At 44.5% G+C, this 22,699-nt stretch overlaps 3 protein-coding genes across 12 annotated transcripts in view; 1 reads left to right on the plus strand and 2 right to left on the minus strand.

Moving 5' to 3' along the window:
* CARNMT1 (carnosine N-methyltransferase 1) overlaps nt 1–4,670 on the minus strand; it is a 25,501-nt gene extending 20,831 nt beyond the window's left edge. The window contains exons 1-2 of one of the 2 annotated variants that reach the window (XM_030004073.2): nt 4,193–4,670; nt 94–289 (exon numbers count right to left, since the gene is read on the minus strand). In XM_030004073.2, coding sequence (XP_029859933.1) covers nt 94–289; nt 4,193–4,539 — 543 coding nt within the window. In that variant the 5' untranslated portion in view covers nt 4,540–4,670. Of the gene's footprint in view, nt 1–93; nt 290–3,915; nt 4,168–4,192 lie in introns of those variants that run through there. The other variant, XM_041120985.1, reaches the window with a different exon arrangement.
* NMRK1 (nicotinamide riboside kinase 1) lies at nt 91–18,759 on the minus strand. 7 transcript variants are annotated; one of them, XM_030004079.2, is made up of 9 exons: nt 18,714–18,759; nt 16,124–16,183; nt 15,616–15,706; nt 14,912–14,960; nt 13,274–13,445; nt 13,124–13,195; nt 11,981–12,087; nt 10,930–11,015; nt 9,232–10,542 (listed from the first exon to the last, which is right to left on the minus strand). In XM_030004079.2, exons 2-9 carry the CDS (start codon nt 16,150–16,152, stop codon nt 10,495–10,497), a joined length of 654 nt encoding a protein of 217 aa, XP_029859939.1. In that variant the 5' UTR covers nt 16,153–16,183; nt 18,714–18,759; the 3' UTR covers nt 9,232–10,494. The 7 variants fall into 7 exon arrangements, with proteins under 7 accessions (XP_029859934.1, XP_029859939.1, XP_029859936.1 ...); XM_030004074.2 differs by lacking the exons at nt 9,232–10,542; nt 18,714–18,759 and adding an exon at nt 91–289 and having other exon boundaries at nt 10,926–11,015; nt 16,124–16,182; XM_030004076.2 differs by lacking the exon at nt 18,714–18,759 and having other exon boundaries at nt 10,926–11,015; nt 16,124–16,182.
* A 295-nt stretch (nt 18,760–19,054) lies between these two features.
* OSTF1 (osteoclast stimulating factor 1) overlaps nt 19,055–22,699 on the plus strand; it is a 35,024-nt gene continuing 31,379 nt past the window's right edge. Inside the window, exon 1 of one of the 3 annotated variants that reach the window (XM_030004092.2) lies at nt 19,055–19,245. In XM_030004092.2, coding sequence (XP_029859952.1) covers nt 19,212–19,245 — 34 coding nt within the window. In that variant the 5' untranslated portion in view covers nt 19,055–19,211. The remainder of the gene's footprint in view (nt 19,246–22,699) is intronic. The other 2 variants (XM_030004094.2, XM_030004093.2) reach the window with 2 other exon arrangements.

The following is a 22,699-nucleotide window of genomic DNA, read 5'->3' on the forward strand; positions in this document are numbered from 1 at the left end:
GCTGGAAGCCTAAAGGTGCGAAAAACAAATGTAGAAAATCTCAAAGCGTACAGAATTTAATTTTGGAGTATGAAAAATTCCATTTTAACATACATCTTCTCCATATTCTTTATTTTCAAACATATGAACGCAGTCATTCACAATGGTCTGTAGTATCTCTTGATTATGATCAATGCACTTCCGAATCTTGTCAAGGTGAGGAAGGAATTGAGGAAGAAGATTCTGTTGGTTAGGTGGGAGAGATTTAAACTGCCTCTCTGTTCTGTTCACTCGTTCGTGCATATTTGTTCTAAAAAGCAAAAAGTTTAAAGGCTTTAGATATTAAGAAGCAGTACACACACTAAATATAAGTAATTCACTCTAAGCTACTCTAATCACAATTACTCATTTCTTTAGACACAGAAAGTGATCAGACTTTGCAATTCCTTACTAGAGAACAAGTTTTCAATATTTTTTTAGGCAAATGTTTGTTTTAAGCTTTAGTTCTACATTACTGCTCAACATGCTGCAGTTTAAGAGGACCATTGTTTTCTTCTTGCAGTTTCATCATCAGCCACTCATTTCCAGCACAGGTGATGGCTATCTTAATACATGGATCTACAAAATTTAATGAACAACCAGCCCCCAAACTCATCAAAACCAGCCAGATTGTTTCACAAATGCAATTTAAATTGAATGAATACCTGAATGCTATGGTAAACTTTAGCTAGAGAAATAATGAGACATGGAGTGTGAACAGGGATCCTCAGAATCAACTGCTTCTAAAAGAACCATAGAAGTCATAGCTGGACCATACTGGAGTTCTGGCAGCCACACTAAGACACTAAGCTACGTTTTGGTTTTTTTTTTTTTTTTTCAGCATATTCCCCTCAAGTGTGAGTACTGTGAATTTGATCAAGTAACTGATCCAGGCTAAAAATAACTCTTCCACTTCCCCAAAATAGAAGTTCCATAAAAAAGGTGAATCTACTGCCACAAGAAAGAGGTCTGGGGTTTTTTTTTCTTCTTCCTTCTCCTTACCCAGAACAGTTCTGCTCTCCACCTTGTTCTAGCACTCACCAGGCCTGGCACAAAGCTCGTTTAAGTTGCTAACCCTGAAGAGACCTGTATAGATTTTGCTGGATTTGATTTCTGTCAGTTTAACAAGTCAGGTTGGCTGAGCACAGTCATAGGGACTTGTTATGGGTTTGTGTGACACGGGTTTTTTGGTAGCCGCGGAGTGGCTGCAGGGGTGGCTCCTGTGAGAAGCTGCTAGAAGCTTCCCCGGCTCCAAGTTGGACCCACCTCTGGCCCAGGCCGAGCCCATCAGTGACGGTGGTAACACCTCTGGGAGAACAGATTTGAGAAGGGGAACCTGCAGTGGGTAGGGGATCGGAATGTGAGAGGAACCCCTCTGCAGACACCGAGGTCAGTGCAGAAGGAGGGGAGGAGGAGCGCCGGAGGAGGGGATGCCCCTGCAGCCCGTGGTGAGATGCCAGGCTGTCCCCCCCCAGCCCATGGAGGGGAGCGGAGGCCCCCGAAGATGGCCGTGACTCTATGGGAAAGCCTGCGCTGGAGCGGTGCGTGGCTGAAGATCAGCCCAGGGAAAGGACCCACGCCGGGGAAGTTTGGGAGGAACTGCAGCCCGTGGGAAGGACTCACACTGGAACAGTTCGTGGAGAACTGTGTCCCGTGGGAGGGACCCCACGGTGGAGCAGGGGAAGGGTGAGGAGTCCTCCCCCTGAGGAGGAAGGAGCAGCAGAGACAAGGTGTGATGAACTGACCCCAGCCCCCATTCCCCGTCCCCCTGTAGAGAGAACAAGGAGTGGAGTTGAGCCAGGAAGGAGGGAGGGGTGGGGGGGAAGGTGTTCCAAGGTTTGGTTCTACTTCCTAATATCCTTGTTTTGATTTGATTTCTAGCAAATTAAATTGATTTTGTTTCTTCCCCAAGTTGAGCATGTCTTTTGCCCATGACCATAAGTGGTGAGTGATCCCTCCCTGTCCTTATCTCGACTCACGAGCCTGCCTTTATATTTTCTCCTCATCCCACCATGGCCAGGGCAGGGAAGGGGGGGCAGTAAGTGAGCAGCTGCGTGGTGCTTTGTTACCGGCTGGGCTGAAACCACGACAGGACTCTAGAGAGAGAGGTCACAAAGCCAGGACAAGGGATACTGCCCCTTTTGGCAGGAGCAAATGACTTTATCAGGTCAAGTCATACTGCAGTTTCTCAAACTCTGTGTCAGCATACAGCAGCACAGAGTTGAAAACTAGCCATCAGACAGTAAGGTGCAACTGCTGCAATTTTAGCTGCAACCTCATTCTGGAAATTTGACCAGTTAATATCTCTAAAATTACATATATGCTACTAAGAAGGGCATGTTCATTGCAATAGCTACACTGGTTTAAAGTGACATTTAAGAACAAAAAACAGAGAAGGAACAGTAAGAAAAATAAACTCATCCTCTATATAACGCACATCAGCTTAGCTTAGTATCGTCGTCTAGAAAGTTTTGTCAGAAAAACTCTTTGAACTAATCCTCTTTGAATCCTGGAGGATTCAACTTTCACGTTGAATTGCAGCCTTCTAGCAGAATGAATAATTCACTGAAATCAGAAGAACTACACACAAAGAATGAAGTTAAGTCCATGTATCTCCAGAAGACAAGAACTTTAATCTGGACTCATCTGAAAGCATGCTATTGCCTTATTCTTACAGACATTTCCAATTAAATTATTTTTGACTAGCAAGATATGTAATTTCACTTAAATTCTGAGCTATTTCTTTGAGGCAGAGGTAATTAAATTCTATTTCTGTACTGGAAATTTGAGTCATATCCTTTTGTTACATGTTTACTTAAACTGAAGTATTCAAAAGCAACCCAGAGTCACAGCTGAGCATGAGGTTGAGAAGGATGTTCCCACCTTCTAAGGCCTGAGGATACAGGAGGTGTGCTACCTTTGTGGTTTACCACCTAGCCCCCATCTTTGCTCAAATACGAACTGGAATAAAATACATCTGCTCTGTGTGTATTTTGGCATTTCGCACACCAGGTAAATGACCCCACTTTTGGAACAACACAACTAAATCACTGATGTAAGTAAATTACAGTTGGTTGTTGTGCTAATAGTAATAACTAACATAAAGTCTTTGGTGCAGCCAAATTGAATTAGAGAATTCCATTTGGAAGAGACATTGAAGTGTCATCTAGACTAACCTCCCACTCAAATATTAGTCCTGGAAAACAACAACAAGAAAAAACCCAAGACATAAAAAGAGTAAACAGAAGAAATACTCTAAGTATGACCCACTCCTTCCAAGAACCCCACTGTCATGTAAAAATTATCCTTGTTTTACATTGACAAAAATTGCCCAGCACATAATAATGATTTACATGATTGGGGTTTGACAACTGAAGTATAGAAATATGTAGTATAGCTCTAACCCAAATCTGCTTCGCAAGCCTAGAGTAACAGAAGAGTTTACCAAAATACTGGAGAGGACTGGACTTTTTCAGCCAGTCCCCTCCACCTCGCTATTTGAGTAACTTTTGTTTCTGCTTCCATTCAATGGATTCGGATATAAAGTCGGGTCCCCGTCCCCCCGCCTTAATCTCATTCCTATAAGGCCATCGAGGCCTTTACTGACTCCACAAATGTCTAGAAAACTAAAGTTATAAAAAATGGTATCCATTAGCCCTACCAACAGGTCTTATCTCTCGTGAAAATTAACACGTCTTTCAAAAATTTCCCCAACAATAGAAACATCGTTTGCACTTCTTTACCAGCAGGAACTACTATTGTTTTGAGTACTCTACAGAGTCTCAAAGCATTTTATCTTATAAAAAGAGACCTTTCGCACCCTCTTCAGGTGCGTCGTACTTTGAGATGGCTAGGAAACATAAAGGGGGGGGGGAAGCCACAAGTGGACAAACACACCGAGGCGACTTTGGGCGCATTCAGAAAAGAAAGGGGAGCGGAGGTCCCTTCCCGACTCGAGTTTCTGTCGCCCTGCCACAGGCACGGCGCTCCCCGGGGCGTACAGACCGAGGGTGGCGGCCACACGACATGCACGGAAGAGGAAAGAGCTCCGGGAGCCCGGCGGGCCGCCCGCGGGGCCGGCGAGCTCCTGACACCTGCGGAGGCAGGCGGGTGCGAGGAGGGAGGGAGGGGACGCTCGCCGGGCCCCACGCCCGGGGCGGCAGGTCTCGGTTACCCGTAATATCGGAAGGCGTTGATGATCCTCCGGAAATGCTCCCGCTCCAGCCGCTCCTCCTCCGCCTCCGCCTCCTCCTCCCCGGCTGCCGCGGCCGCCAGCGCCCTCGGCTCTTGCGGCTGTCGCCTGCGCCGCTCGTCGCTCAGCGAGGCCGCCTGCTCCACCTCGGGCTCGCCGGACCCGCCGACCGCGCTCTCTCCCGGCCACGGCATCTGCTCCCGCTCCTCCTCGTGGCCCCGCCGCAGCCCCCTACGCATCGCCTTGGCCGGCGGATCCCTCTCGCTCGGAGGACGCGGCGGCAGCGGCGGCGGCTGCGCTTTACGGGACACGGCGCACGTGGCCGACATCCTCGCAACGGCCGCCGCCAACGGTCGCGCCCGGCGCGCACGCTCCTCCGCACACTTCCGGCGCGGGGCGGAGGGAGGCAGACCGAGGCGCGCCAAGCCCGCCCAGGCAGGCAAGCAGGCAGGCAGGCAGGAAATATCGCGAGAAGATGGGCGGCGGGATGCGCAGGCGCAGACGCGCTCCTGCCGGCGGTGGGCGGGCCGGGGCCGGGGGGGCGGTGAGGTGAGGTGAGGTGAGGTGAGGTGAGGTGAGGTGAGGTGAGGTGAGGTGAGGTGAGGTAACGTCACGTAACGTAACTGGCGGGTGGGCGGGCGGCTGCGGCGGTCGCCAAGTCTCGGGTGATTTCTGCGCGGGCGTCGAGGTGACCAGGTTAACGGTGGAGCCCCTAGGCGAGAGGCAGAGGCAGCCCCGCGGGCGGTGTTTTAGATCAGTGCCCTGGCAGAGTACTCGATATCCAGGCATTAGCTGCTGCAAGGAGGGAGAGGAAACTCACTGTGGAAAAGTGCTAGTCCTAGCCTGTACAAAATGGCACGGTGGGCTCGCCACGTGGCAGCAATGATGCTGAAACGCCTCTGGAGCAGGCCTGAGGAGGATGCGTGCCTGCCTGGCCCCTCTGGAGTCGTCACGCAGAAGTTAATGAAGTACAAGTTCAGCACTTAAAGCCCGGCTCTCGCTCAGCGGGCCACAAGCCTCAGTCTGGTCGGCTGCTCCAGGTTGTGGTAAGTTAGGCATCCAGCCCCATCCCATGGCCAGCCACAAGCACGGAGGTCGCTGCGCTGACGAGAGGCCGGAGCCGCAAAGGGAGCCCTGCAAGTCCCTCTGCGCCGGACCAAAGCTGGAGTATGCTTCCTGAAAACAAGCACGGCTACCAACTGTGGGGAGCGAAAAGCAAGGAGGCAAGTTAAGCAGTGTCCAGCAATGCATGAGTCACTAAATGCTAATACAGTAACGCACTTTCACACTGTCAACAATTCAGACAATTGAGCACATCCTTCTCCACCTGACAAAACTTGTTTGCCAGGTACTGACACTGTCTATGTGTCCTGCAGCAAGTCACCATGCACCTTTCCAACTTCCTTTGAGAAAAGGCAGCTCATACCAGAGGCCCTCCTTTGTATGGGCCTATCCCCTCCTCAGTTTGAGGACCTGAAGAGTACTACCCTACAACACTCTCTGTCTAAAGACATGCAGGAATTGGTAGTCTTTTAGTAAACCAAGTAACGAAAGCTGAGGAACAGAAGAGAAGTTTTTTGGCACACTAACCTCCTCTCTGTGCAAATAGGAGCATCAGCCTCCTAACAAACACTCTCACTTTACTCAATGTTTTCCAGTTTTCTTTACTCTTGCACTGCTCTTGCTCTCTTGCAACTACATTAACTGACGGGACAGTTTTGACTACAAAGGTGTTCAGTGGCAGTGCCAGAGAAAGTACAGATACCATCCCCAGTTGCATAGACAAGAGTCATTGTTCCCAAGGGCACATTAAGCGGTTTCGTAAAGTTGGAAACACCGTGTATGTGACAAAACCAACATCTAAATCAATGATACAAAGTGTAAACAGAAATTCAGCTTTTAGACTTAACTTTGAAGGTTAGAGCGGGAGCAATAGCTCTGCGAGATGAAAAGTTTGTTCTACTACATTGGTGTTTATGACTACTACACTGTTGTGTTTTTTCCCTTATTTTGATATCATGAAGAAATCACTTTCACTGTACTTGCATTTCTGTGCTTATACATAAGCCATTAGGCTTCTATAGAACACCACCACTTCTATTGGCATCGTGTTTCTAAACATATGCAAGACACTTAGCAAAGCTTTCTTTCAGCTATGACAGCCTGAAATTGCAACCAGCAGAGGGTGATGCCACTTCCAAAAGAACTTCCTTTTTTCACAAAAGAACCACAGGCTCCTGTCCTGCAGCTCTTCCCAACTACTTTACAGCTAGCACAGCCCTGGGAGTCAAAAGGCACCTGCCAGGGGCAAACTAGATTTTTCCTGTCAGGGGCTGTACCACCTTCAAAGCAAAAGCATTCTGCCAACATTCCAACATTGCAGGCATGTTCTGTAAGCTTTTGTAATGGCACCTGAAATATTTCATCTCCCAAAGAGACACAGAAGAGTTCATTGTCTTTTCCCACTAAGGTGAGTTGCTGTGGCAACTGGCAAGAGGACACACAATTTAGGCACCACAGGTGAGCCTGGCCAATTTCTACAGTCCATCCATGGTATAGCTCTGCCTACTTCTTTTACTAATTATGGTCGTGGTGTTAATTCATCTTCCCAATCCCTTTTGAACTTGCTGGTACTGTCTGCCTCCAATGCCATTAAATCTTAGAAGCTCGCTGCCTGCTATGTGAAATACCAGCTTAATATAATTGGTCAATCTGTTTCAAGTGAAGGAGTGCCCCCTAAACTAGTATTTGTACAATTTGGTGAATACAATTTCTGCATTCACTTGACTCGCAGCTTTCAAGATTTTATAAACCTTGAAATTTTTCCCCTCAGTCTTCTCCTCTCCAGAGTGAAGGGTCCCAGCATTTTTAGTCTCTCCTCAAAAAATGGCTGCTCCATTCCCTTGATCATATTAGTTGCCCTTTTAACTCCACTACGGGTTCCCTCTTGATGTAGAAATTGAAACTGCCTAATACAGAAAATGTGGGTCTACCAGTTTTACACAGGCGCAAAGTAGCACCACCTGTTCTGTCTGCAATACCCTTAGATGCCTACCTAATATTTTGATGGAGCTCCGCACTGTGGTGATGGTTTCAGAAGAATTGTCAAAGATCTCTGGCCTGAGCTGTAACTACAAGTTGCGGAACTAAAAGTTCAGTACTATGTATATTCTGATTTACAGCACAAATGCATAAATCTGAACTTGGGCTCATCTACCCCTTTTGCCCATGGAAGGATCTCACAAAACTGACCTCCTTGCCACTGGACCAATGTTGGACTACTTGAGGAAGCTCTGTATCATCTGCAAAGTTGGGTGATGTCATTGTTCATTCTTTCCTCTGAATTGCCACGAAACTTGCTGAATAAAATCACTCAGGGGCTGCCAATACTGAAATTCTTCCTCCTCCTGAGAGGAGCCCGTTAAGTCTTAACCCTTCACTTCCTCTTCCTACCCTTCTCAACTCATAAAAGGATGTTCCTTATGTTCCTCTAGAACCAACAGGTACTCACGCATTTCTCCATGTAAGAAAATACTTCAGAAGTTTATCAAAGGGGCACCATAAGCCTACAAGTTCCATGCAGGGATGGGAAAAGCAACAACAAAATATTTCTTCCCCTCACCATTGTATTGGTCTTACATGGCAAGGTTTTGGTAGCAAGGGGCTTACAGGGGTGGCTTCTGTGAGAAGATGCCAGAAGCTTCCCTCATGTCCGATAGAGCCAATGCCAGCCAGCTCCAAGACGGACTCGCTGCTGGCCAAGGCCAAGCCCATCAGTGATGGTGGTAGCACCTCTGTGATAATGTATTTAAGAAGGGGAAAAAACTGCAACAGCAGCTGGGAGAGAGGAGTGAGAAGATGTGAGAGAAACAGCCCTGCAGACACCAAGGTCAGTGAGGAAGGAAGGGGAGGAGGTGCTCCAGGCGCTGGAACAGACATTCCCCTGCAGCCTGTGGTGAAAACCATGGTGTTACAAGCGAAAAGCAGGTGCAGATCCCTCAGGGACAAGGCACATCACTCAACAAGTGAAAGCTTTGGCTTTATAGAAAACATAGCATTACCACAGTGGGAGGCCAGGGACACCGATGCTAATCAAATGGGGACCTGATGCAGTGGAGCCCTGCTCGGGAGTGAAGCTCAAGGGAAAGCACTGCAGGGGTGGATAATAAAACTTGCACTGTTTAACATATTGTGCATATGCACTGTCCTGTCTTGCTCATGAGCGTACTTGCTGAGGTAATGCAGGTACTATTGTCCGAATTCTGAGATCCACAGCTGGCTGTCATGTTGGCGCCTGTGCAGGGGTATATGCAGACAGGGGGGAAGCGAACTACCCCAGCTTACTGTAACAGAGAGGTAACGCATGCTTGGGACTCTATGTACTCGGATGGGGGAGGCAAACTGTCCTGGGCTACCATAACAAAGTCTTCTCACGCCCTACACATGGTGAGGCAGGTTGCCCCCCTGCCCATGGAGGTCCACAGTGGAGCAGATATCCACCCTGCAGTCTGTGGAGGACCCCAAGCCAGAGCAGGTGGATGAAAGGAATGGGGAGATGGAGGAAGGGAAGAGAGTGAGGAGGAAGGAGCAGCAGAGACGTGTGATGAACTGACCACAATCCCCATCCCCTGTCCCCCTGTGCCGCTCAGGGGAAGGAGGTAGAGAAAATCAGGAGTGAAGTTGTGGGCAGGAAGAAGGGAGGGGTGGGGTGAAGGTGTTGAAGATCTGTTCTTATTTCTTACTATCCTACTCTGATTTGATTGACAGTAAATTAATTTTCCCAAGCCAAGTCTGTTTTGCCTGTGACAGTAACTGCTGAGTGATCTCCCTGTCCTTATCTTGACCCATGAGCCTTTAATTTTATTTCCCCCCCCGCCCCTTCCAGTTGAGGAGGGGGAGTGATGGAGTGGCTTGGTGGGCACCTGGTGGCTAGCCAAGGTCAACACAGCACAACCATCCAAGTATGAGCTAATCTCTCACAGTTGCACCCCTTCCAAAGGGAAATAAAAACAAAAATACAGTTTAAAGTCAGACAGTCCATCACTGCATTTGAACAAATGCAACTTGAAGTATTTTTACTGCAAAACAATAATACAAAATAGTATCTGGAAGCACTTTGTCTTAAACACAGCTTTACATAGCTGTAATCTGTTTAAGAACTTTTTCTTATATACAGGTTTAGGACTCTTAATACTGTTAACAATAAAGCATTACATTTCCATCAGTTTGATCAGTTCAGCTGACACATAGTAAGTAATACAGTCCATTCTTTGCTCTTCATGTCTGTAGCTTGATTTTTATTCTAGCTGATAAAAATGTAAGTTATTGTATAGAAAATGTAAGAGTTAATACATTACTTATTCAGCAACCAAATATGGTTCAACTTACCCGTTTCCTAGTTTAAACATATGTACATAAATCCTATAGCAAAGCTTTAACATACATTTAGCATACTTTCTGAACACTTTCATTACTATAATTTCACCCTAGCTATGAATATTAATAAGAATTATTTCTTCCTTCCTCCTCCCTGAAGCATGCATTTATTGTCTAGTAGTCTGTGTCATCCCAATCCTCGATCTCTGCACAATACATGTACTTAATCTTGTTAGCGATGCATCTGCATTCTCTCCGACAGCTTATTCCTCCATCTTTTTCCAACAACCTGACTTCCCTTCAGGTTTGGATTTTTTTTAAATATCCATTCTCAACTGGTCCAACCAATACACAACACAAAAATTACTTGACAAACACCACAGAGATATTTAGCAAGTCTAAGTAAGTTCAGTTCTGATGTATTCAGTAACAGCTTCAGTTACTGAATAAGAAGTGTAACAGCTTATACAATCTTAAACTTACTATTGCCTCAGCATATAGCTAGTTCCTCTACCCATGTTTATCAGTGATTAGAAGCTCATAAAAATATTAGAGGTAATCACTGTCATTGCTATACAAACACTTCAGATTGCATTCATTCATGTTCAGATATACTTATTAATCCAGCAGAACTACATCTTTACTGTTTAGTTTTACACACAAAAATATATTTATATTCTTTAAAATGTACACATTCAATCAGATTTAAAGATAAGCCAAAGCATGACTGGTTAAAGGAATTCTAAATAATAATGCATTGTTGATACTACTCAACAATATTTGAAGCTTACAGAGTTAATAGTCACTACAAATCCACTTGTGTTGTATGAACTAGTATTATGGATGTACACATAACATCTGCTCGGTTGGCCTGCCAAGTATGACAGTCTTGGGGTTTTCAATTCGTATCAAATGGAACCCAGGCTTTCTACATTATCATGCTGTGACCCGCTGATCTAAAATAAAAATAAAAAGTACACATTTAACCTGTAGTGTCACTTCGCTGTTTGCATGTGACACCACTGTGTATTAGCAACTAATGCCACCAACACATCTTCTTTCATCAATGTTTTGCCCCATATTCCTTCTGTTCCCCCTTTTTTAATTATTATTTTATCACTAGATAACAGTGGATTCACCTATTATTTCAGAACATCCAGTTTCAAGGAACTTAAAGCTTATGATGACTTAAGAGCAATAGGCAAACATGTATAAGGACTGTAATACATAAGGAGATATAGATCTATATAATACTTGCAGTTATTTTCATATAAAAGGATTAGCTTCTTGTTAACTTGGAATGGGATAAGCAGATTCAATTTCCAGTAACATTACTTACTTCCTTCCCTCAGCTTTTTTAATTCCTGTATTATATCACTATACACACAGGATAAAAGCTCCTCTTGGGATTTTGTGCCATCCAAATAAACTAAGAAAGATGAAAGAAAAAGTTTTCATGAATTCTATACCAGTTATCTGTAATGGCAATTGGCAAAGTTTTCGGTATTTCTATGGGTGCCATCAGAAGAGATGAAAAAATAAAACCCAAGAACAGTACCTCCCTTTTCTTCTTTCCCAAATTCATTTTACATGTTAAAAAACAACATAATGGAAAAGTATTCTAATTAAGAATTAATTTACAATTTTTTTGTGGTATAGAGGTCTCCATAAAGGTAGTGGTAATAACGTTAGGACAGTAGAGCAATGGAATAATTCAGCAGAAATGTTCCTATGCAGTGGAAGACCTCAGGTTCTTCCTCAGCTTCAGGGTTTGAGCAAGTCAGGGAGCGGCACTGCGGTTCCCATGCTCACTGTACAGTAAGAAGCTGTGTGCTGATGAAGCAGCCACCTGACTTCTCTTTCCTCTGGCCCCCACTCAAGAAGTGGGCAGTTCAAGAGCTGTACAAGAGTGAACATGACACAAGCTCATGTCAGCGTCCCATCATCTGGCCCAGCTTTGACACTTCTCATGCGAGACTGGTGACTGTAGTGTGTACGGTCAGCACCTAGGAAGTATCTTCAGCTTATAGGACTTCAACCAGAATTTCAGTTCCATTCTGAAGAATTCTGCCAGTGCATCATCTATCGTTTCAGAAGCTTCCTATTTAGCTATACGTATGTATGCGCACATGCACACACAAACTAGCTTGTTAAATGGACTTAATTAGTGATCAGAACATTTCTATTTTTTAACTTCATAATTTTCATTGTTAAAAAAGCAGAAGCCCTATAGACTTGAAAAATAAACCAACAAAAGGTCCAAACCTACTGTCCAAGTGCCACAAAAACATTTGAACAAAACTTCATCCCATTCAAAAAAACCCACAACCCCCAAAAACCTGCACAAGTGCCACACTGCAACATTTTATAAGTTTAAAATTAAGGATACCATACCAATGTTACTTGCATTCTCTTCCAATTCATTTTTATATTTCAGGTACATAGGCCACACGTGTCCATCGAAGTACCCCGGTGTATCTGCTGGCTGATAGACTCTGGTGCTACACAAAAATATATTTGCTTTCCCATACAAGTTTTACATTTTCCCCTAGTTTCAGCTGGTTTAGTAAGAGCATCTATCCAAAAAAAAAAAAAAAAAAAAAAAAGACTGGCAGGCTGCATAACTGTTGGAGCAACGGTGGCTCCTTTGTTTTAATATAATCTGTGATACTGAACTCTTGCTTACCTATTTTTACCAATCAAATTACATTTAAGATAAGGTAAAAGGTTGTGTTTTTTTTTTTAATTGAAAAAAGTATTACACATAAATTAAGCTGTATTGAAAGTGTTACCAAAACAAATTACTTTTTCTTTTTTTTTTTTTATTGGGTATACAGGTTTCGCAAGTTTTAAATGACTAGCAGTTTTGTCTAGTCACTTCCAGCCTGGACACTGAAGTCCTTTAAAGGTGAGTCTAGTAAGAACCAAGAAAGTAGAATCAACCAAAGCTAGCTGAATAGAAGATGATTTCTTCACCCAGCCAGCAGATTTGGACTTCATGCACATGTATTGCTCCAAGCACACGGTTTTCCTCCAAACTTGGAGGCAAGTCAGACAATGGCTCAATAATCTAAATCAGATATACAGTACAACTAATGCACAGCCTAAACAAAGTGTACAATAAAACCACACATGAACATTGTTACTTTAACAATAATAATTGTGTAGCTGTATTCAACCAAAGATAAGACTGCTTTTTTTAACTGTTTCTCATTTTAAATATGGTTTAACTCCAATATGCAGTCAGTAATAATTTATCTGGACAACAAATTATCTTTTCAGTGTTTATAAAACATTTAACACTAATATCCCTGTGCTCCAAAATGCAAAAAAACCTCAAACCAACCCTCCCCCCGATCTCTGCATGCTTTTGTTAATGTTGGTTAAATACCCACACAGTCTTCCCTCGGAATCACAGAGGACAGATGATCTTAATAGCTTACATTTGGCAAGCACTGAAGAAAAGCTAGTACAAAAGAACCACTCCAGCTTACAGGGTACAATGAACCTCTGTGAGCAATAACCGAATAATCTTACCTCCTTCTCCTTTTGCACTCTTCGTAAGGAAGGGTCAAAAAATATCTTCTATTCCATAGTTCATTAAGTGGCCTAAGATAATAAAATATTTAGTTCCCACTTCCTTTTTAGGGCAGCTTTTAATATACCAGGTTACATGTTACTGCTTACTCATAATTGTATAGCAGAAAGCCTTCAACAATCAAAATATAAACATCTTCTGTATCTTTCAGATTGTCACATGTATTCTGTGGCTCCTGTGTCACAACACCTGAGCTTGTTGGGCTTTTCATCCAATTGCGAATACTTTTCACCATTTCATCCATATATAGGGCATCAAGTACTAGATGAAAATAGAAAGTTAGGCACACCTTAAAAACAGAGAAAAAAAAAAAAAACAACCACCAAACCCTTAAGTACCCCTAGGTTAATCAGTAAGAATCAAATAATCTACATACAAGTCTAAATGAAAGGGAACAGGATTACCCCCAAATTCTCTCTCACGCATACAATTAGTTCCATGTTTGCAACTGATGATACCCTGAAACTAAAGCTTTCCCCAGGGTGGGGGTATTTCTGGTGGATGTGGTCTCTCTCAACTTGGTGGCACTAAAAAGTGTGTGAACTCATTTCACAGCCTTTCCCTTGGCAACAGAAACTGCATGGACGGTTCTCCTATTCCAAAAAACTTGTGAAAACTTACTTACCCCAAGACCCCCACCCTTCTGTCAATTGTCACCGACACAGGCGAAGGGAGCGGGTGCTCAACATTTTTGCTTTGGGTTTTTACTGTGTTCAGGTATTTGGAGGGTGGGGATGGATGGATTGAAAGGAAGCTGGCATACAAAGCAAAACAGGGCAGTGTAGCAACTATTTTTGTTTGTAGGTATGTAAGAACGTATTGAGTAAATACTGAATGGTAGAGAGAAGGTAGCCTTTGGGTAACATAAGAGCAAACACATTTTAGAGGAGCTTGTAAGAGCAGCATTAAACCCAGATATTTGAACCAGAATGTCCAACTTATCCCACCAGTTTCACATTTCAGTTTCGTGAAGTCTAGAACTTGAGCCAAAGACTGCATAGCTGATAAGAGTCAGTTTTCAGATACAATTTAAAGTTCTGGCCAATGTTCCGAGTAATGCATTTTGTTATCACCAAGTATCAACAGAGATTAGCTAATAAGCAACTGTTTACAACTAGATAAGACCTGAACCAAAGCACTGGCCTAAAGTGGATTTGGATCTAGAAGTTTCTAAGACTAAATTGGCACATTGAGACAGCATTAACCATGAACTTCAAAACACTTGGTCTGTATGTGAGATCTGACATGATATAAACGTGTCAGGATCAGACCCAAGTTTTGAATGATCTGGAATATGACAATGAAAGAGACTCAGTGGTCATATCCCCTGAGTTCATTATCAAAGTGAAAAAAAAAAAATAAAAAATCCATCATTACATGGAAAGTGATGAGGTTAAGCTTATGCCAGTGCTGCAAACCAAGACTTCTAACTGAACAGCACCATTTGCTACTGCACCAGACGCAACTGTAGAAATAGAGGAAAAGATTAAAAAAAGAGAAGGAAAGGTCAAGCACTAACTTGAGCTATTTACTAGTTCAGCAAGTTTTCTTATTTATCTCAGTGACTTGAAACAAACTGAGCAAAGGAATGCTCTGAAACAACCATTTGTTTACTGCCTTGCTCAGAATGGAAGAGGGGCAGGTGGTAGAGGGGAAGAAGTGTTGAAGCTCAGCACAACAGAATTTCAAAAAGCAATTTTCTAAAGCAATGCATCAAAGTTACTGACCATCATATAGCTTAAATCCACGTTCATCTGTTTCTACTTCAGACTCTGGCTGAAGGGGGAAAAAAGTGAATATTTTCAAGGCTGCTTTTATGACCACTGTCACAGATACATACTCTTCAGTTACAAACATAAGAGTTAAACACTTTTTTATCCCAATTGATTAAATTTCTCTTCAAAATTAAACTGCTGTATACAACTGTTAAATACAATACACTTTATTAAATCTAGAACAACAAATTCTCCAAATCATACCTCTTAAATTCATTAGAGCTTTACTTCAGAAATAAGAGCTCCTTCACCCTCCTTAATAAAAAACTCCAATGTCAATGCAAAAGTTGTTTTTCTGTTTTGATTTGGGAGACAATGAACCTATTGTCTGTATGTGTGTAGGGTTAACACAATATCATTAACTTCATTTAGAACGAAGTATCTTGAAAACTGCATCCAACGTATACGCATTCCTTATTTTAAAAGGGTATCAAAGACGACAGTAAACTTCTTTTTTGCTGAGTATACTCAGTGGTTTTGACCACTGAAATTTCAATTACCCCAGTGCTCATTTTATTTCTCACTAAGTTAACATTATTTTAAGCAGCATCAATTTTAAAAGTTTATCAATAGGAGAACTGAAGAGAGAAGAAATGATACTAAAAATCTACTTGAGCCTACTTTTACCTATCAGGTCCTTCCATCAATACTGTTACCTTAAAGAAGTCATCTTGAGAGATTATATCACAGTTGGGAAGCATTTTCTTAAGCTCTTCTGCCAGCGTTGTTTTCCCCCCATTTGTTACACTGAGTTAGAAAACATAGTAAAAACTGCATGAAGACAAAAAACAATCTTATAAACACATGTACAACCTCACACACACACTTCTATATAGTTAGACAAAAAAACACAAACCAAAACCCCCCAGAAGTTTATTCACATTAAATACTATCTACCTCTAGAAATTTTCTGGCAGGTTCCAACAGCTTTCAGACAGTAAATCTAGCAGTGCCAAGAAAGAGGTTAGAGAGATGGTACCTGAGATCTCCAACAGAGACCGAACAATTTCTTAAATGTTACATGCCATAAAATGACACAATTATAAGTTGTATTTGTAATCTATTTTCAAAAAATACCCATTCCAAAATAGAAATTATATCACTTCATTCTGAAAGGAAGACCAGTCTTGAGCTGTAGAGGAAATTTAATTTGCTAATACTTACCCTCCAAGGCCAATAACCAATACTTTCATAGTTTGTTTTCTCCTCAGTTCTTCCCTTTCACTGTGAAAAATAGTAGCCAGTGAAAACTCTTAATTCAGCAACAAGGAAAGCAGCTATTGTGTTAAGAAATACCATTTATAGATAAGCCTTATTTTCTGTCCTTTTGTCCTTTTTTTTCTTTTTGCAAAGCTACTGTCAGAACCTCAACTGCTTGTTCTAATGCTAACAAAAAACCTGCAACATACATGCCGCTTCACAGATTTCAATGCATTTTACCTTAGACAGTATTTTAATCATTTGGGGAGAACTCTGAGAGGCTTAATTCTACCAATATTAATACCATAAGTCCCTAAAGAAAAGTACAATCACTAGCTTAAGCATTAATGATATAAAAAAGACTAGGTAAACAGAAGCTGCGGTGGCAAAACAAGCAAAAAACTTAAAAAAGAAATAAGTGACATGCTGAGGAGAAAGATGTTTTTAAAATTTCATTAAGGGTTATAATAAAGAGTATGTTCAAAGACTCTTTTATGAATCTGGTCTCAGCAGTGTAAGAATTCACCACTCCCTTGTTGTGAGAGTTAACAGCACAGACCATACAAGTGCTCCTCCTCTGCTCCACCACAGAATAATCTGAAGTCATTAAAACTACTGTAAAGGCAGTTTAAGCCATCCTAGCTGACTTAGCACTGAGAAAGACTAGATAGCACTCAATCTTCTCCAGAAAAGACTGAAGACTGAAACTCTGAAAAAGGTTACATTTGCCCACCCATATCCCTGTTGCTGCCAAGAAACCAACCCTTAGGCTCTGGCTGGCTGAACACCTTTGGTGGTCAGAGCTGCCAGAAGACACAATCCTGTCTTTCCCTGACTCTTCTCCTAGAACTTTCTTCTAGAGCGGGTGTTTGCAGAGTCCATAGTGAACTATACTGGAAAACTACTCCAGCTGAAAAACAATTCTGCAAAGGAAGAGGGAGGGGAAGAATGTTAGTTTTCAGCTGAAAAAATTCCCTCCAGTTTACCATCCAGTTACCCGTGTCTGCAACGGTACGGTGTAGCAGAAGGACAGGTAGTAATGGGGCTGCTTCTCTTGGCAGCAGTGCTAATCTACAGAGTTTGTCAAGCCAGTTTAACATTTGTCAAGCATTGCTTTCCATGAGCACACATCAGTTAATAACTATTTAACCACACGCAAACACCCTGTTTTTCACCTGCTCTGTCCTCCTAGGTCACATTTAAAGAGGTAGGGCCTATGACTCCTAAGACCTGAAAGGACTGAGGAGAACACCATCTCCCCTCCCAGACAAACAAGTATCTGTACTATACTAGACAAGAAGACTGTTACAGGGCATCAGCAGGGAAGTAAACCCGCACTATTTCTGTGAAAGTAAGTTTTAGGCATTCAGGCGGAGTCTGAAGTAATAATATCCTTTTGCATTTGGTGCAATGACTGCAAGTTCAACTGTTTCATGGGTCTGTTATATGATCTTTGCATGGTTGCTTTATATGTTTTTTCCGTTAAAAAAAAAAAAAAAAAAAAGACATACTGACTAGTCCAAGTTATCTCCAGTATGATAGCCATAGCTCTGCAGTGGTGCTGCACACCTACAGTAGTTGGCACTGGCAAGTTTTATACATTAGCGTGCAAGGGTCTTCTAAGAATATTGTAATTCTCAAGTCCAGTGATGCATCACCTGTTTATGGCAATTGGCTATCTACTCAAAGAGTGCAAACAGATGATCTGCTCTCAGGAAGTGATGATACCCAGTCCATTAAAAAACCCAAAACCCCAACTCTTTTCTAAAAATCATCAGTAAGGTTTGTGTTCCAGAGGATTAGCCTTTGACTCACAAAAAATACTTTGTAACAATCTAAATAACACCTGGACACACGTGCTGAGCTTTGGACTCTAATTTACGTCATTGTCCATATGAAAGTTAATCCCAGCTTAAGGCAAAAAAACACCGGGATGAAAAAACCACCAACTCCTCCTCCCCCCCAGAGTAATGAGTAACACAAATTGCAAAAGCAAATTTGTCACCAGTGTTGCAACGCAGAAATCCTAAACTACTCTACCCGGGCTCGGCGTAGCATCTTTAAACAGAACATAAACCCAACGACAGCCCTACGGGAGAACTGCTATCACCCTGTTTTTAACGGCATAGCGTGACAAAGCTCCAGCAGCACACGGTAACTAACAGCCGAAGCATGCTTCCTTCCAGGCACCACCACCAGACCCGGGTAGGAATCGTCTCTCCCGGGCACCAAACCCACACTCGAGGGCTGGCGGAGGGGCCAAGGGGAGCGAGCGCACGCCGACGGCCACAGAGCCCCGCACCTCTCCCAACAGCTCACAACGCTTCAGCGTCTCCGGGCTGAACCTTTAACCTTAACCACTCCTTAAAGACACCGGGGGGGGGGGGTACCCGGAAGAAGCTGCTCCGCCCGAAGGGCTTCCACGCAGGCGGAGCCCCCGCCTCTTACGCCCAGCTACGGAGCTGTCCAAGGCGTGCCTACCACCCAGCCGCGGCGGCCCCCGCCGGCACGAAGCTCCCGTCACACGCCCGGGACGGGGCAGCTCGCAACCCACCGGTGTCGCCGGGCCACGGCTCGGCTCCGCTCGGCTCGGCGCCCCGCGAGTACGCGCCCGCGCTCCTCGGCCCTCGCCGCCGCCAACCGCCCTTTGGGCACAAGCCCCACCGCTTCACGCGCCCCCGCGGCCCCGCCCCCGTCCCGCCCCAGCTGCGCACCCCCAGTGGCCGCGTCCGCAGGGCCGCTTGCCCCTCCCGCGCCGGCACCCGCCGCTGGGGGGGGGGAGGATAGCGAGGGGCGGGGCGTCGGCGCGCGCGGGGATTGGCTGGGGCTGGCGAAGCGCCCGCGGCCGCCACTGGGGGCCGCTGCCTATTACACCCGCCCCTCCCTCCCCCGCCCTTCCTTCCTTCCTTCCTCCCTCCCGCCGCGCACCGCTCCCGGGAGCCCGGCGAGGGCTCGCGCTGCCGCCCCCCGCGCCCGTCTACCGCGGGCCCGCTTGCAGGCAGCCGGTCGCCGCCCCGCCGCTTCCCCGTCCGCGCTCGGGCCGGCCCCAGCCATGTCCAAGCCGCCACCTAAACCGGCCAAGCCAGGTAAGGGAGGGGCCCGGCGGCCCGACCCGCCGTCTCCCGGCCGCCCCCGGCCGCGCGCAGTCGGTGCGGGGCGCGGAGCAGCCCGCTGCCCGCTGACACGTGGACGGTTTGGGCGTCGGGTCTGGGCTGTCAGAACAGGGAGCCCGGCCGGGGAGGAGGGGGTGGGGGGGCAGCGGGGCAGGGCCGCCTACCCCTTCCTTTCCCCGCCCCGCCGCCATTAACCACCGCACCGCTTGCTCGGTGTCGGCCGGGGAGGCAGCCCCTTCCGCGGCGGAGCCGCCCTCGGCACGCAGGCGTCGTGCCTGGGCGGGATGCCGCGCCCGCTCTGGCTCGGGAGAAGGTTCGAGAGTGCCCCCGGGGCAAGGCCGCCGCCCGGGGACAGGCCCCCTACCCGCCGCTCCTTCCCGCCCGTCTCTCGGGCTTGCGCAGAGCCCCCTCGCCCCGGCCTTCCGCCTCTGAGGCGCGGCCGAGGCCCGGGGGCTGTGGTGCCCGCGGCCACGCCACCGGCTGCTGTCGAGGGGAAGCTTGTGTAGGCTGAAGCGCACAGGAAACCTTTCAACCGGTTAAGAAACAGGTGTCGAAATACTCTTGAGGTTTGCCCTGTGACTGCCTGGACTAGTGATACAGGCATGAAAGTGGTTTTCTAGTCTGGTCCCGTGCTATGTTCTCCTTCTCCCATGGCATCCACTGCTTCCCATCGTAGGACTCCCAACAGCAAAGTCTCAGTGTGTCTGCCTTTTGACGTTCTGGTGCAAACGTGCGTGTTGCCCTTCCTAGTGCATTTAGTCATCGATGCATAAATTTTTGCTCCTACACCCTTTCCACATAGATTCAGTGCAAAGTTAGTTCCAAAAAATTAGTGACAATCACAGATTTTTCGAAGACTATATTGAAAAACCTTTGGAAGTTGTGGGGTTTTAAACCCTGGAATAGAAGTGGCATCTTTCAGGTAGATGTACGTTATTCTGTTGAAATTTAAGTCATTAGGTTTAGTTTGTTGTTGTTTTTTAAATAAGGAACTGATCTGGAAAATGCAGTTGTTGTTTATCATGTGTGTGTATCATCTCCCCGTATGAGAGGGTAAATTCTTACTTTAAAGTTAAAAATTCATTGGGAATGTAATTAAATGGATAGGACTAGTTGTTTTCTCCCAAAACATGATTATCCAATCCCTAAATACATGTGAATTTCAATGTTTTTCACACTTAGAATAGTATTTGAAATACTGACATTTTTTAGAAGTAGTTAAAAACGTAGCCTAATTGAGTATTTCAACTGGACAGCTTATAAAACAAGTTTTTAATTTGAAGTCAAGTAAGTGCAAACCCAGTTTAGACCATTTAAACTGTCAATCTCGACCTACCCACAGAAGCAAAACCTGGTAAAGCCCTCAATGTAGAGTTTCACCCTTGGAAGAATTTCCTCTGCCCTGCAGTTTGCTAAGCGTCTTTGAAAACAGCTTACTTGAAATGAAAAAGACAGTAACAGAAGCATTGCTGTTGTGGACTCTCACTGAAAGCCCATACTGAGGAAATGTGTGGGCTTCTGAAAGGGTGTGGTGTTGCTCTTAACAGCCAAATGTGTCAGAACAGTAGATTTTTCCAGTGAAGTTGATAACTCAGTTTTCTGATTTGCAAAAAGATGAGTTAAATTTAACCTAAGATTCTTAAGGAGTTAAAGGCTATAGTCCTACCTAACCTGCAGGAGCTAACTCAGATGAGTTACATCTAATACTAGGTGTCTCTCGCTAGTTTGCTGGGGTGCAGTTTTGTGGTATGCTTGATCTGATAAAATGCAGATTGCCATCAAAAGGACAGGTTACCTACCCCCTCCACACCCCCACCATCCCCTGTCCATTCCATTTAGTGACATGACAAGCTGGATCGGTGCTCTGACTTCTTATGTTAGGTTGTTTCTAAGTCTAATGAACTTGCTGAGCTCGTTTACCACATGAATGCTTGACACAGCAAAAGGAAATGGGTAGAAATAAATGCCTGAAGAAGGAGGAGGAAGAGAGTAAGATGCTCTTGGTAGTGGCTTTCAGAGCTGATTAAGGGTAATAAGATTGATTTTGCCAAATCCCTAATTTTTGAAGAAAGAAAGTCTTATGGAGGCTTTTGTGTTAATTTTTTTCCAAGGCATTTTCAGGAACGGACTGTCTTTTAGCATACACCAAAAATTTTCTGTAGTCGTACGACTGGCTTTGTTCTGTCTTTAATATCAGTTATGTCAATGGTACTGTCATTGAATCTCTCAGGGTTATAGATATTAAAATGTGCTAATTAAAGACAGATAAATACAGGAACTGCATGTGGTGAAATAGTTGCTACAGCAGCGTAATGCTGTCTCTTTTGGCAGCTTTTAGACTGCAGTTGGTGGAATGTCTTGGTGCATTTGGTCAAGCTGTGTTAATTTTTCTTCACTGACTATTACCAGGTATCCAATCTATAAACTGGGCTATAACCTGTGTCAGGGAGCAGCAAACCTGCTTGCCTTGCTGTTGCATTGTTACAGTTCAAGACAGAAGAGAAAACAAGACATTGGTTGCTGTAGTCCTTTCCTTTGTGTTCGGGGGGGGGGGGGGGGGGGGAAGTGCAGGCTAGATGGAGATGGAAGGAGATAGCGCAGGTGGTAGGCAAGTGAAAATATTTAGTGAAACAAATATTCATCCTTTCTAAAACAGTGAGTGTTCACTGCTCATCACAGGGGTGTTTGGCTGTTTGGCATTAGGGTTGGATGGCTAGGCAGTGGGGGGAAAAATGTGTGAAGGGAGAAAAACCAACTAGCTATAGCGTTGTGTGGTTTTCTTCAGTATGAGAGCATTTTATCTGACGGAAGGCTCTTCTGTTAATCCTGTGGCATGCACAGCACATTAGGATTTCAGTTACAGAGAGATCGTATTGTCATCAATATGTTTTAGACAATCATCTGATATTTTTGTCAACACTTGAGCTAGTATTTTGGGGTCTGTGGTTAGCCCTTGAGTAAGGGGTCATGATTGTTTTTGGAGGCTTTAGAGGGCTTTTAATTTCTAGTGTTTTTAGACTTTTCTTTTTTAAACAAGTGCCTAGCTTTGCTTTTCTCTTGGGGTTTTGTATTATTATTGTTTTCTAGCTGTATTCTCTATTTAGAGTTGCTGTTGAAGATACAAAGGAGTGGAGTGGGAGTTGAAAATAGCAGAAGCTTTCTCTGTCAGCATTATGCAAGGGTAGGGTTTCCCCTCCATCTTTCAAAAATTCTATTGATGTCTCAAACTACATTATGTGCAGAGTTCATAAACCTCTTAAACATTCTGTGTTGGATGTTAATCCTGTTTACAAAAGTTACTTGCTAAGTCCTTGGAACTTGACAAGCTGTATTGGCTTCTGCTAGTTGTCTCCTTGAACAGTGCTCTCTGTCTGATTATGCATTTTTTTATTAGAGCCTTACACAGTGTGCAGCAGCAGCTTTGGGG

This window comes from Aquila chrysaetos, chromosome Z (genome assembly GCF_900496995.4).
Source record: "Aquila chrysaetos chrysaetos chromosome Z, bAquChr1.4, whole genome shotgun sequence".
NCBI lineage: Eukaryota > Metazoa > Chordata > Aves > Accipitriformes > Accipitridae > Aquila > Aquila chrysaetos.

Excerpts from the sequence above, each read along its gene's own strand:
- NMRK1 (XM_030004079.2), bottom strand. The coding sequence starts at position 16,152 with ATGAAAGTATTGGTTATTGGCCTTGGAGG. Across the intron at positions 14,961-15,615 it reads CTCAAGATGACTTCTTTAAG|CCAGAGTCTGAAGTAGAAAC; the intron begins GTAACAGTATTG and ends TTCCCCCTTCAG. Across the intron at positions 13,196-13,273 it reads TTTCTGCTATACAATTATGA|GCCACTTAATGAACTATGGA; the intron begins GTAAGCAGTAAC and ends TTATTATCTTAG.